The sequence below is a fragment of the Orcinus orca genome, chromosome 6, assembly GCF_937001465.1.
Source record: "Orcinus orca chromosome 6, mOrcOrc1.1, whole genome shotgun sequence".
Classification (NCBI taxonomy): domain Eukaryota; kingdom Metazoa; phylum Chordata; class Mammalia; order Artiodactyla; family Delphinidae; genus Orcinus; species Orcinus orca.
In genome coordinates, this window is record NC_064564.1 from 23,330,829 (window position 1) to 23,353,311 (window position 22,483).

At 45.5% G+C, this 22,483-nt stretch overlaps 1 protein-coding gene across 1 annotated transcript in view; it reads right to left on the minus strand.

Annotated features, from left to right (window-relative positions):
• Positions 1–19,137, minus strand: part of LOC125964790 (spermatogenesis-associated protein 31A6-like) — a 114,251-nt gene extending 95,114 nt beyond the window's left edge. Inside the window, exons 1-3 of the mRNA XM_049711369.1 lie at positions 19,000–19,137; positions 18,204–18,261; positions 16,920–17,281 (exon numbers count right to left, since the gene is read on the minus strand). Coding sequence (XP_049567326.1) covers positions 16,920–17,281; positions 18,204–18,255 — 414 coding nt within the window. The 5' untranslated portion in view covers positions 18,256–18,261; positions 19,000–19,137. The remainder of the gene's footprint in view (positions 1–16,919; positions 17,282–18,203; positions 18,262–18,999) is intronic.
• Positions 19,138–22,483: the final 3,346 nt, after the last annotated feature.

Sequence of the window (22,483 nt, forward strand, 5' to 3'; positions counted from 1 at the left end):
ACACCTTCCAGTGGATTTTCTATATGTAAAACCTATTGTTTAAATTAGTAAATAAAACTACTGCCTTCAGAATTTTGCCTCGAAAGCAACAGGATACTTTCAACAATCTAATGTAAATGCAAACCACTGCATTCTTAACTAAAAGCCATTGTCCTGGGATTGGTGTGTGCTGCTGTTCACCAATCTCTGCTAGATGCTGCCTGAGGTCCCCCTTGCTTCTACACCCTCACACATTCCCCCTGCAGCTCTGATGCTGCTGGAAGGTCCGGAAGTTCCTTCATTGTATTCTAACTGGATCTGTGCTCTTACTATGGACTTGGGGTCCCTACCAATCCACAGCTGCATGGTGTTTGCAGGCTAGTAGGGGGAGAATGGTTCACTTACCTGTGTAATCTGCCCTCTGCCTACAGGGTGAAACTCAGGGCTGACGGGGTCCCTCTGAGTTTCAGAATTTGGTGAAACAGATATTCTGGAGTTTATTCATGGCTCTCCTTCTCCCTGGACAGGCCACACACATGTGCTTTGCCTGACAGAGCCCAGAGCCCAGAGCCCATGGCTGTTTTGGATTCTGGTTTGATTCCTTAGAAAAGGCCAGGAATCTGGTTCATGTTAGTGTTCTCCAACATTTCTATCCTTCTCCTACTCAGAAAAAAGTTTTCTGAGCATGAAGATCCAGTGTGTATATTTATGCGTTTTCAAATTAAATGTATGTACTATGGTTCTGTAATTTATATGCAAGACAAAAATTATACAGATATAGGAATTTTAAAAGAATGAGAAGAGAAAGAATACAAATGGAAGTTCTAATATTTTCTTCCTGCATCCTAGTATACTGTCTTGTCCACTCTGACTGGTGGGCTTCCCCATCAAGATGTCTCTTAGTGAGTCTCCATGCCGCTCAGGTGAGGGTGTGTGTGGGGACATGGGGGCAAAGAAGGGATGGTATTTCCAGGAACTGGATTTTGTGTACTTTTGCCTTCAACTCTCAAAATCTGCATGGATGACCTTGAAATGCAGGTGGATTCAAGATTCAGACAGTTATGTTTTTCATGATGGAGTTCTATCCAGAGAAGTGGATGTGGATCACACTACATTTCATTGTTTTTCCTGGAAGTTTCTTTCTCTTGTTATTCTTTTCCTCTTAAACCATGTTATGATGAAAAATAACAGACTGCTATCAAAGAAGGGTAGTATACTCTTAAATACTTAAGTGGCAAAATGATTTTTTTTTCTTTGCTAAAACAGTAACACGTACCATAACCTCGTGGTGGTGGAAATAATTTACACCAGGTTGATCATCTGGATGATGTATGAAAAGGATTCTTTCACACAGGTTATGTGATGTAGCAGAGGAAGCATTTGGTCTGCGTCAGTTGTGGAAAGTGAATATCTGTATGGTTTGGGGAATCTCTGTCTCAGGGTCCGCATTTGTTCATTAGGTGACCAGACTACAGAAGAGGCCACAGTCATTTTTTGGTAATGACTTTCCTTCATTATCCTCCTTCTCCTGTTCCCTCCCCACTCCTGCTCTCCTCCTTCTCCTCTTCTTCTTCCTCACCTAATCTCCTTCATCTGAAGTCCCCAGTAAGTCCCCAGACAGACAATGAAGGAGGGCTATAGAGTGTAGGGTGGTGAAAGGCAGTGTCATCCAGGAGTAAATAGAGGGAAGGAGCAGCACCCATCACTTTGGCCAAGTTGTGGTTCCTACTTCAATTATGGACAAATCTTTTAGGTGGTATCCTGGCCATGGCCAGCAGACACTAGACCTGCCTGTCCTTCTTGATCTACTCTTTGCAAATCCTTTCATCAAATAGCTTTGGGGGAGTCCTTCCAGTTTTTTTTTTTTCTTTTTACACATCTTTATTGGAGTATAATTGCTTTACAATGGTGTGTTAGTTTCTGCTTTACAACAAAATGAATCAGTTATATATATATATATATACATATGTTCCCATATCTCTTCCCTCTTGCGTCTCCCTCCCTCCCACCCTCCCTATCCCACCCCTCCAGGTGGTCACAAAGCACTGAGCTGATCTCCCTGTGCTATGCGGCTGCTTCCCACTAGCTATCTACCTTACGTTTGGTAGTGTATATATGTCCATGCCTCTCTCTCCCTTTATCACAGCTTACCCTTCCCCCTCCCCATATCCTCAAGTCCATTCTCTAGTAGGTCTGTGTCTTTATTCCTGTCTTACCCCTAGGTTCTTCATGACATTTTTTTTCTTAAATTCCATATATATGTGTTAGCATACGGTATTTGTCTCTCTCTTTCTGACTTACTTCACTCTGTATGACAGACTCAATACAAATAGCTCAATTTCGTTACTTTTTATGGCTGAGTAATATTCCATTGTATATATGTGCCACTTCTTCTTTATCCATTCATCCGATGATGGGCACTCAGGTTGTTTCCATCTCTGGGCTATTGTAAATAGAGCTGCAATGAACATTGTGGTACATGACTCTTTGAATTATGGTTTTCTCAGGGTATATGCCCAGTAGTGGGATTGCTGAGTCATATGGTAGTTCTATTTGTAGTTCTTTAAGGAACCTCCATACTGTTCTCCACAGTGGCTGTATCAATTTACATTCCCACCAACAGTGCAAGAGGGTTCCCTTTTCTCCACACCCTCTCCAGCATTTATTGTTTCTAGATTTTTTGGTGATGGCCATTCTGACTGGTGTGAGATGATATCTCACTGTAGTTTTGATTTGCATTTCTCTAATGATTAGTGATGTTGAGCATTCTTTCATGTGTTTGTTGGCAGTCTGTATATCTTCTTTGGAGAAATGTCTATTTAGGTCTTCTCCCCATTTTTGGATTGGGTTGTTTGTTTTTTTGTTATTAAGCTGCATGAGCTGCTTATAAATTTTGCAGATTAATCCTTTGTCAGTTGCTTCATTTGCAAATATATTCTCCCATTCTGAGGGTTGTCTTTTGGTCTTGTTTATGGTTTCCTTTGCTGTGCAAAAGCTTTGAAGTTTCATTAGGTCCCATTTGTTTATTTTTGTTTTTATTTCCATTTCTCTAGGAGGTGGGTCAAAAAGGATCTTGCTGTGATTTATGTCATAGTGTGTCCTGCCTATATTTTCCTCTAAGAGTTTGATAGTTTCTGGCCTTACATTTAGGTCTTTAATCCATTTTGAGCTTATTTTTGTTTATGGTGTTACGGAGTGATCTGATCTCATACTTTTACATGTACCTGCCCAGTTTTCCCAGCACCACTTATTGAAGAGGCTATCCTTTCTCCACTGTACATTTCTGCCTCCTTTATCAAAGATAAGGTGACCATATGTGCGTGGGTTTATCTCTGGGCTTTCTATCCTGTTCCATTGATCTATCTTTCTGTTTTTGTGCCAGTACCATACTGTCCTGATTACTGTCGCTTTGTAGTATAGTCTGAAGTCAGGGAGCCTGATTCCTCCAGCTCCATTTTTCGTTCTCAAGATTGCTTTGGCTATTCGGGGTCTTTTGTGTTTCCATACAAATTGTGAAATTTTTTGTTCTAGTCTGTGAAAAATGCCAGAAGTAGTTTGATAGGGATTGCATTGAATCTGTAGACTGCTTCGGGTAGTAGAGTCATTTTCACAATGTTGATTCTTCCAATCCAAGAACATGGTATATCAATCCATCTATTTGTATCATCTTTAATTTCTTTCATCAGTGTCTTATAATTTTCTGCATACAGGTCTTTTGTCTCCTTAGGTAGGTTTATTCCTAGATATTTTATTCTTTTTGTTGCAGTGGTAAATGAGAGTGTTTTCTTGATTTCACTTTCAGATTTTTCATCATTAGTGTATAGGAATGCCAGAGATTTCTGTGCATTAATTTTCTACCCTGCTACTTTACCAAATTCATTGATTAGCTCTAGTAGTGTTCTGGTAGCATCGTTAGGATTCTCTATGTATAGTATCATGTCATCTGCAAACAGTGACAGCCTTACTTCTTCTTTTCTGATTTGGATTTCTTTTATTTCCTTTTCTTCTCTGATTGCTGTGGCTAAAAATTCCAAAACTATGTTGAATAAGAGTGGTGAGAGTGGGCAACCTTGTCTTGTTCCTGATCTTAGTGGAAATGCTTTCAGTTTTTCACCATTGAGGGCGATGTTGGCTGTGGGTTTGTCATATATGGCCTTTATTATGTTGAGGAAAGTTCCCTCTATGCCTAATGTCTGCAGGGTTATTGTCATAAATGGGTGTTGAATTTTGTCAAAAGCTTTCTCTGCATCTATTGAGATGATCATATGGTTTTTCTCCTACAATTTGTTAATATGGTGTATCACGTTGATTGACTTGCGTATATTGAAGAATCCTTGCATTCTTGGCATAAACCCCACTTGATCATGGTGTATGATCCGTTTAATGTGCTGTTGGATTTGCGTATATTGAAGAATCCTTGCATTCTTGGAATAAACCCCACTTGATCATGGTGTATGATCCGTTTAATGTGCTGTTGGATTTGCTAGTATTTTGTTGAGGATTTTTGCATCTGTGTTCATCCGTGATATTGGCCTCTAGTTTTCTTTCTTTGTGACATCCTTGTCTGGTTTTGATATCAAAGTGATGGTGGCCTCATAGAATGAGTTTGGGAGTGTTCCTCCCTCTGCTATATTTTGGAAGAGTTTGAGAAGGATAGGTGTTAGCTCTTCTCTAAATGTTTGATAGAATTCACCTGTGAAACCATCTGGTCCTGGGCTTTTGTTTGTTGGAAGATTTTTAATCACAGTTTCAATTTCAGTGCTTGTGATTGGTCTGTTCATATTTTCTATTTCTTCCTGATTCAGTCTTGGCAGGTTGTGCCTTTCTAAGAATTTGTCCATTTCTTCCAGGTTGTCCATTTTATTGGCATAGAGTTGCTTGTAGTAATCTCTCATGATCCTTTGTATTTCTGCAGTGTCAGTTGTTACTTCTCCTTTTTCATTTCTAATTCTATTGATTTGAGTCTTCTCCCTTTTTTTCTTGATGAGTCTGGCTAATGGTTTATCAATTTTGTTTATCTCCTCCAAGAACCAGCTTTTAGTTTTATCGATCTTTACTATCGTTTCCTTCATTTCTTTTTCATTTTTTTCTGATTTTTATGATTTCTTTCCTTCTGCTAACTTTGGGGATTTTTTGTTCTTCTTTCTGTAATTGCTTTAGGTGCAAGGTTAGGTTGGTTATTCGAGATGTTTCCTGTTTCTTAAGGTAGGATTGTATTGCTATAAACTTCCCTCTTAGAACTGCTTTTGCTGCATCCCATAGATTTTGGGTCGTCATGTTTCCATTGTCATTTGTTTCTAAGTATTTTTTGATTTCTTCAGTGATCACTTCGTTATTAAGTAGTGTATTGTTTAGCCTCCATGTGTTTGTATTTTTTACAGATCTTTTCCTGTAATTGATACCTAGTCTTATAGCGTTGTGGTCGGAAAAGATACTTGATACAATTTCAATTTTCTTAAATTTACCAAGGCTTGATTTGTGACCCAAGATATGATCTATCCTGAAGAATGTTCCCTGAGCACTTGAGAAAAATGTGTATTCTGTTGTTTTTGGATGGAATGTCCTATAAATATCAATTAAGTCCATCTTGTTTAATGTATCATTTAAAGCTGTGTTTCCTTATTTATTTTCATTTTGGATGATCTGTCCATTGGTGAAAGTGGGGTGTTAAAGTCCCCTACTATGAATGTGTTAGTGTCGATTTCCCCTTTTATGGCTGTTAGTATTTGCCTTATGTATTGAGGTGCTCCTATGTTGGGTGCAGAAATATTTACAATTATTATATCTTTTTCTTGGATTGATCGCTTGATCATTGTGTAGTGTCCTTCTTTGTCTCTTCTAATAGTCTTTATTTTTAAGTCTATTTTGTCTGATATGAGAATTGCTACTCCAGCTTTCTTTTGGTTTCCATTTGCATGAAATATCTTTTTCCATCCCCTTACTTTCAGTCGGTATGTGTCTCTAGGTCTGAAGTGGGTCTCTTGTAGACAGCAAATATATGGGTCTTGTTTTTGTATCCATTCAGCCAATCTGTGTCTTTTGGTGGGAGCATTTAGTCCATTTACATTTAAGGTAATTATCAATATGTATGTTCCTATTAACATTTTCTTAATTGTTTTGGGTTTGTTGTTGTAGTTCTTTTCCTTCTCTTGCGTTTCTTGCCTAGAGAAGTTCCTTTAGCAGTTGTTGCAGAGCTGGTTTGGTGGTGCTGAACTCTCTCAGCTTTTGCTTGACTGTAAAGGTTTTAATTTCTCCATCAAATCTGAATGAGATCCTTGCTGGGTAGAGTAATCTTGGTTGCAGGCTTTTCTCCTTCATCACTTTAAATATGTCCTGCCAGTCCCTTCTGGCTTGCAGAGTTTCTGCTGAAAGATCAGCTGTTAACCTTAGGGGGGTTCCCTTGTGTGTTATTTGTTGTTTTTCCCTTGCTGCTTTTAATATGTTTTCTTTGTATTTAATTTTTGACAGTTTGATTAATATGTGTCTTGGCATATTTCTCCTTGGATTTATCCTGTATGGGACTCTCTATGCTTCCTGGACTTGATTAACGATTTCCTTTCCCATATTAGGGAAGTTTTCGACTATAATCTCTTCAAATATTTTCTCAGTCCCTTTCTTTTTCTCTTCTTCTTCTGGAACCCCTATAATTCAAATGTTGGTGCATTTAATGTTGTCCCAGAGGTCTCTGAGACTGTCCTCAGTTCTTTTCATTCTTTTTTCTTTCTTCTGCTCTGCAGTAGTTATTTCCACTATTTTATCTTCCAGGTCACTTATCCGTCCTTCTGCCTCAGTTATTCTGCTATTGATCCCATCTAGAGTATTTTTCATTTCATTTATTGTATTGTTCATCATTGTTTGTTTCATCTTTAGTTCTTCTAGGTCCTTGTTAAATGTTTCTTGCATTTTGTCTATTCTATTTCCAAGATTTTGGATCATCTTTACTATCATTATTCTGAATACTTTTTCAGGTAGACTACCTATCTCCTCTTCATTTGTTAGGTCTGGTGGGTTTTTATCTTGCTCCTTCATCTGCTGTGTGTTTTTCTGTCTTCTCATTTTGCTTACCTTACTGTGTTTGGGGTCTCCTTTTTGCAGGCTGCAGGTTTGTAGTTCCCATTGTTTCTGGTGTCTGTCCCCAGTGGCTAAGGTTGGTTCAGTGGGTTTTGTAGGCTTCCTGGTGGAGGGGACTAGTGCCTGTGTTCTGGTGGATGAGGCTGGATCTTGTGTCTCTGGTGGGCAGGTCCACATCTGGTGGTGTGTTTTGGGGTGTCTGTGGACTTATTATGATTTTAGGCAGCCTGTCTGCTAATGGGTGGGGTTGTGTTCCTGTCTTGCTAGTTGTTTGGCATAGGGTATCCCGCACTGGTCATTGAGTGAAGCTGGGTGCTGGTGTTGAGATGGAGATCTCTGTGAGATTTTCACTGTTTGATATTATGTGGAGCTGGGAGGTCTCTTGTGGACCTGTGTCCTGAAGTTGGCTCTTCCACCTCAGAGGCACAGCACTGACTCCTGGCTGCAGCACCAAGAGCCTTTCATCCACATGGCTCAGAATAAAAGGGAGAAAAAGTAGAAAGAAAGAATTAGTAGAAGTAGAAAGAAAGAAAGAAAGAAAGAAAGAAAGGAGGGAGGGAGGAAGGAAGGAAGGAGGGAAGGAAGGAAAAAAGAAAGAAAGAAGATAAAGTAAAGTAAAATAAAGTAAGATAAAATATAATAAAGTTATTAAAATAAAAAAATAATTATTAAGAGAAAAAAAAACGGACGGATAGAACCCTAGGACAAGTGGTGGAAGCGAAGCTATACAGACAAAATCTGACACAGAAGCATACACATGCACACTCACAAAAAGAGGAAAAGGGGAAAAAGTCATAAATCTTGCTCTCAAAGCCCACCTCCTTAATTTGGGATGATTCGTTGTCTATTCATGTATTCCACAGATGCAGGGTACATCAAGTTGATTGTGGAGCTTTAATCCGCTGCTTCTGAGGCTGCTGGGAGAGATTTCCCTTTCTCTTCTTTGTTCTCACAGCTCCCAGGGGCTCAGCTTTGGATTTGGCCCCGCCTGTGCGTGTAGGTCGCCGGAGGGCGTCTGTTCTTTGCTCAGACAGGACGGGGTTAAAGGAGCCGCTGGTTCGGGGGCTCTGGCTTACTCAGGCCGGTGGGGAGGGAGGGGCACGGAGTGCGGGGCGAGCCTGCGGTGGCAGAGGCCGGCGTGACGTTGCACCAGCCTGAGGCGCGCCATGCATTCTCCCGGGGGAGTTGTCCCTGGATCCCGGGACCCTGGCAGTGGCGGGCTGCACAGGCTCCCCGGAAGGGGGGTGTGGATAGTGACATGTGCTTGCACACAGGCTTCTTGGTGGCGGCAATAGCAGCCTTAGCGTCTCATGCCTGTCTCTGGGGTCCGCACTTTTAGCCGCGGCTCGTGCCCGTCTCTGGAGCTCCTTTAAGCAGCGCTCTTAATCCCCTCTCCTCACGCACCAGGAAACAAAGAGGGAAGAAAAAGTCTCTTACCTCTTCGGCAGGTCCAGACTTTTCCCCGGACTCCGTCCCGGCCAGCCGTGGCGCACTAACCCCCTGCAGGCTGTGTTCATGCCGCCAACTCCAGTCTTCTCCCTGCACTCCGACCAAAGCCCGAGCCTCAGCTCCCAGGCCCGCCTGCCCCGGCGGGGGAGCAGACAAGCCTTTCGGGCTGGTGAGTGCTGGTCAGCACCGATCCTCTGTGCGGGAATCTCTCCGCTTTGCCCCCCGCACCCCTGTTACTGTGCTCTCTTCCGCGGCTCCGAAGCTTTCCCCCTTCGCCACCCGCAGTCTCTGCCCGCGAAGGGACTTCCTAGTGTGTGGAAACCTTTTCTCCTTCACAGCTCGCTCCCACTGGTGCAGGTCCCATCCCTATCCTTTTGTCTCTGTTTATTCTGTTTTCTTTTGCCCTACCCAGGTACGTGGGAGGTTTCTTTCCTTTTGGGAGGTCTGAGGTCTTCTGCTAGCGTTCATTAGGTGTTCTGTAGGAGTTGTTCCACGTGTAGATGTATTTCTGATGTATCTGTGGGGAGGAAGGTGATCTGCACGCCTTACTCTTCCGCCATCTTCTCGGAAGACCCCCTTCCAGTTTTAATAGACTAAAATTTATGTACTTATTTGTGGGGCAAATGTATCTCAGCTGCCTACCTGAAGTCTCCACCTTTTTTCTTCTACTGGGAAAGTTCAAGGGAATGTAATCGTTTTTCCAGAAACTATTTGTGCTGGTTGTTCTGTTTACCCTCATGTTCCATTCCATGAGGGATAAGAATGGCCATAGAGCCTAATTTATAAACCACATATCCTATGCATCACTTATGTAAAAATATTCTAGCCCACACATCTTAAAAATAGAATATTAATGCATCCAATCCAGAGGACCAGCTAAAGCACACACACACACACACACACAAATGCTTAGACCAAAGAGCTGTGTCACTCAAATTTCTTGTTATCAGGATGAGATGAGGCAACTGTTTTCCTATGAAAGATGCCAGTATTTCCTAAATCCTCATATATTTTGTTGGGAATTACATTATTTTATAACGCCTCTTACTAGAATTTAGTTTTATCTCAAACACATGGTTTAGAAATATTGGCTTAAACTTCCGAAAAGAGAGTGTCATTTTCATGAATGTGAGATGTTGTAGGTGTGGGTATCTATAGGAGAATGATGAGCTCGTCTAGTTAGTAAATATTATTGATTGGCTATTAGAGGACATCTGTGGCTACTTTCCAAAGTTCTGTGATTCCATAACATAAGAAAATGTCACAAAGGGAGCACATTTCAAAAAATTAATAGCTATGATTTTTAAAAATATTTTACAGCCTGAATATTTGTTTTTCTTAATTAAAAAATATACACAGGACCCTCACATCAGCTCACTCTTCTCTTTTGAGAGAAAGGACCATGACACTGTTACCCCACAGAGTAACCTGAGAGACTTAACCAGACATAATACTTGACATCTGTACATTATCCAGATTTTACCATGTAAAGGGCAACAGAATTTATGACCAATGAGAAATATGTAGTCTCAACTGAGTGCAGTTTGGAAAGTATTAGGCAGACAGTGAGACCTCTATTATTATTATAATAGAAATGCCGATTAAAGGTATACTTTCTTTAACAGATGTTAAAATGCCAGTTCCCAAGCAATATGAGGTAATATATATTTCAAGCACCAATTAAGTGACATCTTTTCTAAGATTTCAAAATTCTTTTAAGCAATGTATCCTTTTTGTAGCCCTGTAATAAATAAATAAAATATAAATTTCCTGAGTCTTGGAAAATGCACATTTCTTAGAATTATATAAAATATGAATTCTTCTAAATGGTTCAGAAGTTTAAGTTATCACAGGTGAACATTAGGATTTTTTCATGTTCTAGAGACATGCATACCATACAACCATCTTGACTGTACTACTATATTTTAAAAGGAGTAAAATAAACAATATCATTTAATATTAGGCAGTTAAGTACAAATATGCCAGTTAATGTAATAGAGACATTGCCAAAAATCTGTCACATTTGTGAATAAGCTTCGTGTGTTTGATAAGGTGGCTCACTTCATTGAAAAATGAAGCAAACCTCACAAACCTGACACAAGCTATTCTGTGCGAAATCCCATGCCGTTTGCACAGCTAGGAAGTAGGGGTTAGATGCCTCTTTGCTGGTTCATTTCACCATGGATCCCACTTGCTGTAGGCCTCTCTGCATCATGTTTCCAAAGGAAAGAAGTCACTTTGAGTGCAGGAACTTGTCCCCAGCAAAACAAAGCATGTGACCCCCTGATGCCATTTGACTGAATGATATTTAAAATTGGACAAAGATTTTTCCCTCATTAGATGCGGGCAGAGTTTTGCTCCTTTTCAAAGTCTGTCATTCTTTCAGCTGTGAGTCAGAGCTCAAGCTAAGTAAAACCCGTGAAGGAAAGGATTTTGTGGGTTTTCATGGGGAATGTGTAATTCTTTTTTTTCAGAAGTAATTAAAAACTACACAAGAATTTTCTCTGTGGGCACTGGTACTGATCTCCTTCTGCACCTTCAGTTTGCTACATGGCTTGGGGTGCACTCAGAGCCAGCTGGTGGCTCAGGCTCATTTGAGTGGGTGTCAGGCCGCTGTTTGAAGGGTCTCTGTGGTCTCGGTGGGGCACTGGGTGCCTGTGTGTGGACTGCATGGAACTGTGGGCAGGTCTCTTGAGATTTCTCTTCTCATAGAGGGCTCTGTATAAGGCTCCTGTGAGAGGTCTCTGTGAAGTCTGTGTATTATCTCTGAGAGGTCCCTGTGTGGGGTGAGTGTGGGTCCCCGTGTGGAATCAGTGTGGGTCCACGTGTGAGGTCACTGTGGGTCCCCGTGTGGAATCAATGTGGGTCCCCGTGTGGGGTGAGTGTGGATCCCTGTGTTGGGGACTTTTAGTGAGGGGCCCTCCATTGCTGGCCTTTCTGCACCTCACAGCAGAAGGGCAAAGGGACTTGCACCTTCTTGTTTCTTACTCTTCTGTCAGTGTCCCTCTGTGTCACTTCTCTCAACACGTGCCTTGGGCGTCCAGCACCCTCAAACCCAGCACTCACCTCTTGGTGCCCCTGAGAGGACCCGGCAGCAGTCAGGCTCAGGGTCTCCGCTCTGTGCCACCCTCTCCTGAGCTCTGGAGGTTGTTCTGTGCTCTGGGTTCCAGCCCCTCCCTCAGGCCCTGGCTGTGCCCCCAGTGCTGTGTCCACCCTGGAGGATGGAGCCCAGAGGTGAGACCTGGCTTCAGGGAGAAACCACAGCACAAGCAGGCCTGTGCCTGCTCCCCCGCAGCAGGTCCTGGTCCCACATGTTGGGATCCTGACAGGCGTAGGGCAGGGCCATTCAAGCTGTCACCTGGATCAGGGGACCCTCCTGGAGCAGGACTCTCCACCACGGGAGTGACTGTGACACAGAGCCCCAAATTGCTCTGTAGAATTGCTCCTGTCTCCCTGGTTTCCTGTGTGGACGGGCCGGAGAGGAAAGCTGACGGCACCCTCGTTCTCCACAGGTCACTTCCCACCCACTGGGTGACACATCCTGTCTGCTGGCCTCTTCCCTCTCCAGACTCTGGAGTGAGCAAGGCTGATAGCAGATGAGACTTGCTACGACCCCAGCACAGTCCCTGAGCCTGTTAAGTCCCACCTGTCCCCTGGGAGCCTCCTTGGGCCACACGTGTAGGTAAAGGTCACAGACGGCGAGTCTGTCGTGAGCTCTCAGTCCTGTGAAAGTTGATTAACTACATTGTGGGGAAGTGAACCTTCCCTGCTTGGCGGCTCCACGGCCTCTGGGAGCCTGACCCTCTGTGGAGGGGAGCTCCAGGCGCCTTCCCTCTGACTGGGCTCTGGGAGCTGGAGTCGGGGGAGAGTCTGGGCTGGGGCCACCGTGAGCCACTGGCCCCTAACTTCTTTTCTCTGGGCCTGTACATGGTGGTGGGACGCCAGGGGCTCCTTGGTCACTGTGCCATTTATGGGCACCTCTGCCACTTGCCTCCGTCCTCTGCATCCCACCCTAGGGGCACATGACAGACAGTGAGGTGACTGCAAACACAGTCACATCCCTGCTCGCTCCCTGGGGGAGGTGGACACTGTGAGTAGGGCTGTCCTCTCCTCTGGGGCAGGAGTGGACGGCCCTTGGCGGCCTCCATGGTCCTCACCTCACACCCTCAGAGCTGGGAGTGCGTGGTCTTTGTTCTCACCGCTGCTCCAGACTGTGAGAAAGGCAGAGGCCGGGTGACACTCCCAGCCCATCTCAATCCCAGCTCCATCAGGGAGAGAAGGAGCTTCCAGGGCAGGCATCATCTGTCCCCACCAAGACATGGGGGCAAGGTTTCTGCCACCTCTGGACTCTGGGCTAGCACTGCCCCCAAACTCCCCTCCTTATTCTGACATGTGAACTTGTCTGTGACACTTTCTGGAGGCTGAGGGGAATTTCAGCCTCTGCAAACCCCTCCCCTACAGTCCCACAACTTCAAGGTAGAGAGAGAGCAGTAGAGGACTGAGCCGGTTCCTGAGAAGGGGGAGGTTTTTAGGTTTAGTTCACCTTGACACGTCCTGAATGCTGTTGCTTGTTTCTGTAATGCTGCTATTATGGAAACTTAAGTGCAGTGAGGGAATTGAGGTGAGGATGAGTCTTCCACGCTGGGACCAACCTCCCTCCATGGCCCCATCCCATCTGGAAGCCAGAGCAGGCACCTGGGAAGAGTGGACCCTGATCCCTTCCCTTCCCCCCAGCAGGGCACAGACAGAGACCACCACCTCTCATGAGAAAAAACATGTATTTTGGGAAACAATAAAAATTGTGGTAGGAAGAGAAGCCATTAGCACATAGATGATTTGTTAACGTGAGAAGAAGCAGGTTTTCTTTCCATGAACTGAACTTTTTTTGGCACCACTTTCCCCCCAGGAAAGGCATGAGAAGCACACTCTGGCTGACCAGAGGGAACACATTTTTGAGGACATGTTGGGTGATGGCGCAGGTGGCCTGAGTCACCGGCCAGCCTTGGTCCATGCTGGCGGCGTCTGACTGGGGACTCCAGTTCCCTGGGTGGGAAGGCTAACTTGTCGCCCCTGCCTGTGGTATGCCTGCTCTTGTTAAGGTAGCTGTGGTCCTTGGGGCTGGCTTGGTGACTGTAGGCTGTATCTTTCAACACCCTTCTCTGTTCTGAAGAGGAGAGAACCCTGTGGTAGTGGGAATGCCCCTCTGCTGGGGCCTGGAGCTGTTCTGGGTGCTGATTTAACTTTGAGGCACAGAGTCCTTGGTGAAGCCCCAGTTTCTCTCTTAGGACCTGTCCAACAGCTCTTGCAGTCGCACAAGGGTCAATAGCCCTGCTCTCTCCAACAGGTTTGCCTTTGATTGGTTTCTGCTGGTGAGCGGTGGCTGATGCAGGCTTGCCTTTTTGAAGGGATTCTTCTATTCCTTTGCCTTTTTTATCGTGGCTGACATACTGCCTCATCCTTTTTTGGCTTTCTGGTGAAAGCTGTCTCTTCCCTGGTGAGAGCTGGGGATGTTTGCTCCCAAGGGACTCTCCTCTTTCCCTGACCTGAGAAGCGTGGCTCATCCCACTTGCTTGCGAAGCCTTTAGTCCTGAAGACCTTTCTTTATACTCTCCTGGTTTGGGCTTCCAGTTGTCCTCCCTCCCCTCAGTCGAGGCAAACTGGCCCTTCCACGGGTCCCTAACTTTTGGTTTCCTGGGTTCCTGTTGTTCCTGGTTGCTTCTCGTTTCTTCATGTTCTCCTACTTGGAGGCTCCTAACGCACCTCCACTCCTCAGCTGGGGCAGGCACGTTGCTCTGGCTTTTTGTTTCTTCATGCTGTCCTGGTTGGGGCTTCGTGAAACCCCTCCACTCCTCAGCTGATGCGAGCATCTCCCTCTGGCTCTTCATTTCTTCATGCTCTTTTGGTTGGGGCCTCTGAAAGTCCCTCCACTCCTCAGTTGGGGCCGACATCTCCCTCTGGCCTTTAAATGGGTCCTGAAGTTGTGGTGTTTTGAATGTCTGCTGCCCCCGGCTGCTCTGTTCCCTGACGTTGAGGTCATATGGCACCACCTGGAAAGCTGGTGCGTCCTCACTAGCATGTTCCCTCTGGGAACTAGAAAGAGACCTGTGAGAAGCCAAGATGTCTGAAGAAAGGAGCACATCAGTGCAATGGTCCTGAAGGAGCACATTGGTGGCAAAGTCCTGGAGGGGCATGCCAATGGCATAGTCTTGAAGGAGGATGTCACTGTGAGAGTCTGGAAGGAGCTCACCAGTGGCACGGCCTTGAGGCACCTGTGTTTTAAGGCATGGCTCCTTTGGAGGTTGGGCAACTGACTTTGTTTGTGGTGACAGGGTTTTCCTAGTGGCTGGAAACCCCAAGACAGTTCCATTCTCCCAGCTTCTGCCCATGAGGTTGTCTATGGGCATCTGATAAGGCAGCCTGCCCTCCTGTCCAGTCAGAGGGGCCTCTGAGGGCCCATACCTGTCACCAGGTGAAGTCTGTCCCAGGGCCCTCTGGATTTCTGTGTGCTCAGGTGAGGGAACAGGGAGGGGACTCACCAGGGTGGGAACTGTTGCTTTTGTTATCACTTTCATTCCCTGATGGGGCTGAGATTTTCCAGAGAGCTTATTAGCCAAGTTGGGTTTTGAGTGTGCTCTAGATTGACAGGTGGCAGAGGGGGAAAAGGTGGACCTTGGAGAGGACAAGGGTTGAGCCCCACCCGGCTTGAGATTTATGGGCTCAAAGGCCTGGTTGGGTAAGCCCCACCTGTGCCTTACCCGCCACCTTATAACATGTGCTTCCAGCATCTGCCGAATGCTTGGACTGAGGAAGGAAAGCTCACGGGAGGAGTCTACACAGGGTTTCCAGTACTTCGAGGATGCTAGATTTCTGATTTCCTCGTGAGGGTGGGGTTTATAAGAAGCATAGTTGGCGGCAAGCCAGGATTGACGCACAATCACAGGCGTCATACCTTGATTAATCTGCCTCAACTTTGTGCTCAAATGGGCTTTCAAGAATTTTTCTAGATGTTTCTGCTCTGGGCTACTGGGTAAACAGTTTCCAGAGTTACTCTTCAAGGGGTTCATCAAGTATCTTTCTGACTCCTTTTCAGAGTTTCTTTGCAGAAACTTCACTAAGAGGCTGGTCCTGGAGGAAGCTTTTGAGATCCTCCTCAGACATGGCCTTAGACCCTTGCCGAAATCCTGCCCTGGTTGGAATTGTATTTGACCCTTCCTATGGGATCTCCTAGGGCACCTGGCCCTTATCTTCTGTCGGTCCAGTCTCCTTTTGCCTGTAAAAGCAGAGGGCTGCCAGGGTCCCTGCTTGCCCTGTGCCTGATAAGTCCGTAAAAATTGGCACTGAGAGGAGCTCAATTCCAGAGACGGAGACAGGTGGATACTGCGGGCCAGGCCCCTCTTGGTTTGCTCTTTGCTGAGCCTCTTTTGAAGATGTTGCTTCTGGAGATCAGGGCCAATTAAGTCCTCATGATGAAAGGAAACTGCTGACCTTTGAGCCTGGGAGCGTCCCGTGTCTTGAGGAAGGGTGAGAATGAGTTGGTTAAAGCCTTTCTGAGATCTTTTGACCACAGAGGGTGAAGGCTCCCCACTTTTCAGTTGCTTCTGCAACAAGGGGCATTTCAGACATTGAGTTTCAGTTGGGATAAAATATAGTGTCTTGTTCTGAAATGTAGGACAGTCTAGTCCACAGGTACTCATCTGGGGTGGAGAATAAGGTGGTCTGAATAGGAGAGAAGATGGGAGGTAGGGCTGGGCCTGGATCTGAGCCAGAGGTGGGGGCTGGCAGGGAGGCAAGTTTTGAGTGAAAGGCTGGAGTGGGACCCCCGGGCAGGGCAAGACTGGGGCCTGGGAAGCACCTAAAGGTATTCTAGGTCGAATTGAAACTGAAAAGCCATGAGAAACTCCACTGAATAAAACAAAGGGTGCCTGCTGTTGAGCAGAGCTCCTAACAGCCACCAGGGACTCGCTGTGCAGAGAGGGGAGACCCCAGTAGAGCTGGCTGTATTTCTGTTCCAAGTGGTCCCTCAAGACCTCGGAGTGTAAGAGCTGCTGAGGACCAGGTAGCTGCTCTAGCTGCTCTGTGTTGTCTTTCATGTTCCAGAAAGATTGAGGGGTTGTGTTGTCCTGCTCAGCACCCAGTGATTTCCACATGTTCCCTAAAGTGTTCAGGTGGTAGTCTGAGCTCATTTGTTCTGAGAATGACCCATCCTTTTCTTTCTCCTTACAAGTGTTTAGTTTTACTTTCTTGGTGATTAGAAGCTCCAGCAGCTTCTGGACTTCAGGGTTGACAAATAAGGGGCTACCAGTCTCTACCTGCTTGTCTGTGGGCCCTCCCGAGGACGGGGCCCCTGGTGGCTGGTGGGACAGGTGTCCTTGCCAGGACTTACTCTGTGATGCGGTGGGGAAGAACAAGGCCTTGGTAACCTTCCACCAGAAGGACAGGAACAAAATGTGATAGCATGCGAGGCCAAGACTCAAGATGGCTGCAGTGGTAGATGCCAAAAAAGAATTACCTGGAGGTGAGCTCTTTGCCACAGTGCCAAGGGTGACTCTCTTCAAGTTGGATTGGTCTTGAGGTTCTGTTGACAGGGTTGGAGGCCACAGGTAAAGAGCCCTGGGTGAGAGGAACCAGGGCAGCTGATGGGCACACGGCAGGAACATCGTCTTCTGCAGGTTCCCTGCAGGGCTGGTGGGCTGCAGCAGGCGCTGCTTTGCCCACCTCACCAAGGGGGTCTTGACAGGAGAGCTGATGGAAGCCGCCCTTGTCAGGGAGCTTGTGCAGGTGGCTGCAGGAGACGTGAGGCACAAGCTGCAGCCAGGAGCCCCCAGGGCCAGGAGGGCTGGGCAGGGCAGGCAGGGGTGGGCACCTGTGGCCCCACGGCCCTCCACGGCCCCCATGCTGACTTCACAGTGCTCCTGCTGTCCCTCACCCCAGGGCTTTAGACATACGCTGTCCTCAGGGCTCCCCCTGGCATTTCAGCCCCAGGCTCCCTGCAGCCCAGGTGTCACACCATAGGCTTTGGGTGGAAGAAGAACCCAGGAGAGAAGGGAAAGATTCTTTACCTTCGCAGAAGTGAGATCAGGTCCCTAGCCTTTTCCAGCTCTTTCAGGGAATTTCTGCAAGCTGGAAATCAGCAGAGTGGGTCACGATGGTGAAGGCAAGGGCCTAGGGGGTCTTACAGGAGGCTGAGTGCAGTGTCCCTTTAAGGGGACACCATTGGGAGATTGCAGCCCAGGCACCATCGTCCGAAGCCACGTGATCCCTGACAGTGATGGCGAAGCTCACGAAAGGGTTTATCATTTACAAAGTACTTCCGTATCCATTACCCCTTGCGGCCCTCACATCCTCCATGTGGGGGAGAATGGGCAGGGGTCACCTTACAGAGGAATCTGAGCAAAGTTAAACAACTTGTCCACGGTTGGACCTGGAGGTCCCACCTCCCAACCCAGGCGCTATTGGTCCACTGTAGCCCACACACCCCTGCTGGGCCACACCCTTTTCCAGGCCCCTTACCACTTCATTGTGCACATGGAATCTGGGAGGTATCTGGGTTCTGCTCTCCTTCCCAGGAGCCTCCCTGAGGGTTCTGTTTCTTGAGGGACAGGCCCTGCCCCTGGCCTCCTCGGAGCCTGTGGAGCTGGGCCCTCAGGGCTGGGAGAGATGGGGGCTAACCCTCGGGGCACACAGGGATGAAAGGCACAACTTACCTTTCACAGCTCTCTTTTTCTCGTTAATCTTGCGTCTCCCCTTCGGCTCCATTTGATGCTGAGAGGCAGAACAAATGAGGACCTGGGACCCAATTCTCACTCTCCCCTCTCTAGACAAGCATCAGACACTCAGTGTCCATAACATAATATGACTTTCTACGTTTAACTAACAGAGCTCTGTGGGTTTTCTTTCCTTTCACTCATTTTTAAAGAGGATAAAAATATTTTCTGTTTTCCTTCTCTGAAGAACATAAAGAAGGATTTTCAATGTGAGATTCACCCTGGATTTCTTTCGTCACTGTTCCTCTGCTCAAAAAACACGCACATTCTCTGAACTATTAATTCAATCTGAGCTCCAACGGGTGCTTCCCAAGGCCAGGGCCACTCCAGCGCCAGCTCTGAGACCCTCAGGGCCTCAGCACTGCCAGCAGATCAGACCTCATCCGAGACTCCTGTTCACAGCTGGTGATCCAGTGCTCACGGGCCTGTCCTCTGGCTGAGATTGAACTCGGTATCCCGTCCTCGACCTCCGGTCACTGTGTGTGAGACTTGCCCTGGAGCCCTCTACCATACCTGGGCAACTGGTCTGAGACCTTTGGATAGAAATCCTAGTGTTCACTCTATCCCCTGCCCAGGCTGGCTTGTGTCCTTACAGGGATGATGTTCTGTACTTGAGAATAGATGTCCTATTCTTTCCCATTTCAGGAGTCTCTGTAGTTGACTGAGAAAAGTGGAAATAACGATAGAAAAGAAGAGAGGATCATGTGCTTGTGGGTCTGGCCCAAGGGTTCCTTACCTTCCTGATGTTTTCATGTTTCCTGGGAGGTGGTGAAGATACATTATTCTCGAGGTAGCGGAGTAACAGGAAAAAGAGCCCCAGTCCACACAGGAAGGCTAGGATGATGTCACTCACACAGAGAGTGCAACTGGAGTACTGCCAAGTATCAAAAGTGCTTTTCAGAGGAAAGAGAGCATTCTCCATTATCTGAATCACACGGCTGCCAGCAGGCAACTGAGCACAGGGCATGTACTTGGAGACTAAAGCCCTAGGCCTACATCATAGAGCTGTGGTTTGGTCACAAAGGGCTCCTGAGGGTGTGGGAGGGAGTCATAGAGGAGGAGGCTGTACCACGGCCCCTCCCTAAACATCCGCCCCACAGCTCTATCCCTCCACCCTCATGGGTCTTCTAGACCTTAGTCAATTTTCTATTCATTCCACCTGGAAATCACATTTTTCCTGGTTCCTCAGATCTCTTGGGGATCTCGGCTTGAACCCACCATTTTCATAGTCTTTGAAACTCTGAAATTCTCCCAGGATTTTGGCCATTTCCCAGTGATTTATACTCTCAGAATCTCCTTTGTTCACAATTCCATCGTTTTTTCATCTCGCATATTTACATTTAAGTTGTATCAATACTTTCTCAGCAAATTTCAATTATACAATACAGTATTATCAACTCTGGTCACCATGTTGTACATTAGATCCTAAGACTTTCATCTCATACAAAGTTTGTACCCTGTTGCCACCCTCTCCTTATTTCCCCCAACCCTAGCCCTTGGCAAACACTCCTCTGTTTCTATGAGTTTGACTTTTTTTTTTGTAGATTCTGCATATAATTGATAATAGGCAGTATTTGCCTTTCTCTCTCTGGCTTTTTCTTAGCATTATGTCCTCTAGATTCATCCGCATTGTTGCAAATATGAACACCACTTTTCCCATGTAAGTTTTTTACTTTCATCAACCCAGAAATAGAACTTTTTTTATACTTAATTTTGAATATTTAATTTGTTATAGTTTCCATCCACCTTTGCCAACTTCACTCAGAATAATTAACACAAAAATTCAAACTAATGATTATTATTTCAAATTTACAAAACCAAGTATAATAAAAAGATAAGTAATTAAACTTCTAAGTGATATGTTTTGTGTTAGTAACATTTTATACTTCTGAAGTTAGAAAAGCCTCACAAAGACTGTACACACACACACACACACACACACACACACACATTTCGACAGACCAATGCAGTATATTCAAATCCAAAAATTAAGCATGTCCTCATTTTCTGTAAATCTTTTGTTTATTGTCTTGACCACATTTCTTCTCACTCTGCCCGAAATAGACAGTCTCCATTCTCCAGAGTTTAGAAACATGTGTGGAACTCCCAGAAGTCAGAAATGGGTTAGGTGAGCTTAGGTTCTAATCTTTAGACACTGGGACTGGAGGACCAAGGCCTGGGTTAAAGTCATCTACAGTACCCTTTTATGATATCCCTAGGGTGTTCTACACATTTTCTTTTTCAGAATACACCTTGCCTTCGCCCTCCTACCCTACCCTCTCCAGACCATGGAGCTTCGAGTCTTGCCTGTACCTTATAGAGAGGGGACTTTGAGTCTTATAGGAAATCCCCTATAACATCATTGGACATCCCTTTTGGCAGGTGGAATTGGGTATTCACTTAGGGATTGTACTTTTTAATCACTACCTGGTTAGTTTTTCTTAATATGTGAAATATTTATTTGGCTATACTGTCATGAATGTACATGTTCAAGAACACGTCTCTAGCATCTACTGTTGCTTTTATTACAGGCTCTTCACCCTTTATGATATTGTCACTGGGGCATGACAGTCCTCAGTGTGAACAACTAGGGTACCTGAGGAGCATGGAGGTCCCTAATTTAGACAACTAGAATCAATGGAGATCATGGTGGGTCCTGATTTCTGCTTCATTTGCAGGCGGACTTATGGATGACTAATTGAGAGGGAGAAAATCCTGGGAGCCAGACTCTTGTGGGGTGTTCCCGTCAGGAACCCCTGCAGGCTCTCATGGTGAGGATGGAGAGAGGTGCCCTGGTGGCTCTGGAGGGGGTGGGGACGAAGGGGTGGCAATGGAGCTTTCTGTGTAGCAGAATCTTACTCTCCAGAGAAAGGACTTGGCCAGAGTGCGATTCTGAAATCTCATCCCAGCTAGAGGAAATAAATTCTCCCCCAGTTCAGCCTTCTACATCCTTCCTTTCTCATGTGATGCAGTGTGTTGGGGGAACATATCAGCAGGGGATAGGGCTTCAAGGAGATGCTGCAGCCAAGGCAAGGAGTAGGGGCAGGGGAAAGAGCCATATCCCTGGGGAGAGTCAGAAACACTTGTGAAGGCCACACCCTCAAACAGAGGCCCACTAGAGACTGGGATTTACTGCAAGATTATAGAATGTTTTCCCTCCCTCACAGTTGACCATCACACCTGCAGGCCTCCAGGATAGTTAAGAGTAGATCACTGCCAAAAGAACTGCAAGACAGAGACTCAAGCTGAGCAACAGTACTTAGGGAAGCCCCAACATCAAGATGAGAGACAAGGGACTTCCCTGGTGGTCCAGTGGTTAAGACTCTGTGCTCCCAATTCAGGGGGCCCAGGTTTGATCCCTGGTCAGGGAACCAGATCCTGAATGCCACAACTAAGACCCAGCTCAGCCAAATAAGTAAATATTAAAAAAAAAAAAAAAAAGAGGAGAGACAAAAACAAGGACATTAGAGGAATTTGAAGCCTTTGGCACCTATGTTACCACAAACATTAAAAACAGAACAACTGACAAAGATCAGAAAATTATATCTACATAAAGGAGGAACTTCCAAGGAGAAATGAATGCTGGTAAAATGAAATCCTTGAGTTTTCCGCTTCTTAATCAATCTAAAAAATAACCTTTTATCAGCCCTGGTGGCCTAATGGATAACATATAACTGTTTTAAGGGAGAGTAGTAACAATGTGTTAAGGAATTATGGCACATGGATAAGTGAAATTAATGACAGCCACGTCACAAGGATGGGAGAAAAGAATTGGGAATACTATGTTATAAAGTTCCTGAACCCATGAAGTGGTGTGGTGTTATTTCAAGGTGGGAGTAGTTTATTTCAAAAATGCATATTGTAAACTCTAAGGAAACCATAAAAAATTTAAGAAGTATAACTTACACTCTTAAATGAGGAGATAAAATGGAAACATTAGGGGAAACTGGGAACTGGGTACAAGGAACAGTCTGTACTATTTTTGCAACTTTGCTGTTATTCTAAAATTATTCCCTAAGTAGTAGTTTAATATGCTCCTTAAGTGTACTTGCTTAATTATGAAACTATCTCAAATAAATTAATGGTGCATCTCTTGCCCTCAGTTCCGAATTTTTGAAAAGTAAAAAATCCTGGAAAAATTAGCACATTTAAGTCAGTTCTCCACCCCACTCCAGGTGATTCTCTCCACATTGTCCCTCATTTGGCTATATAAATTATTT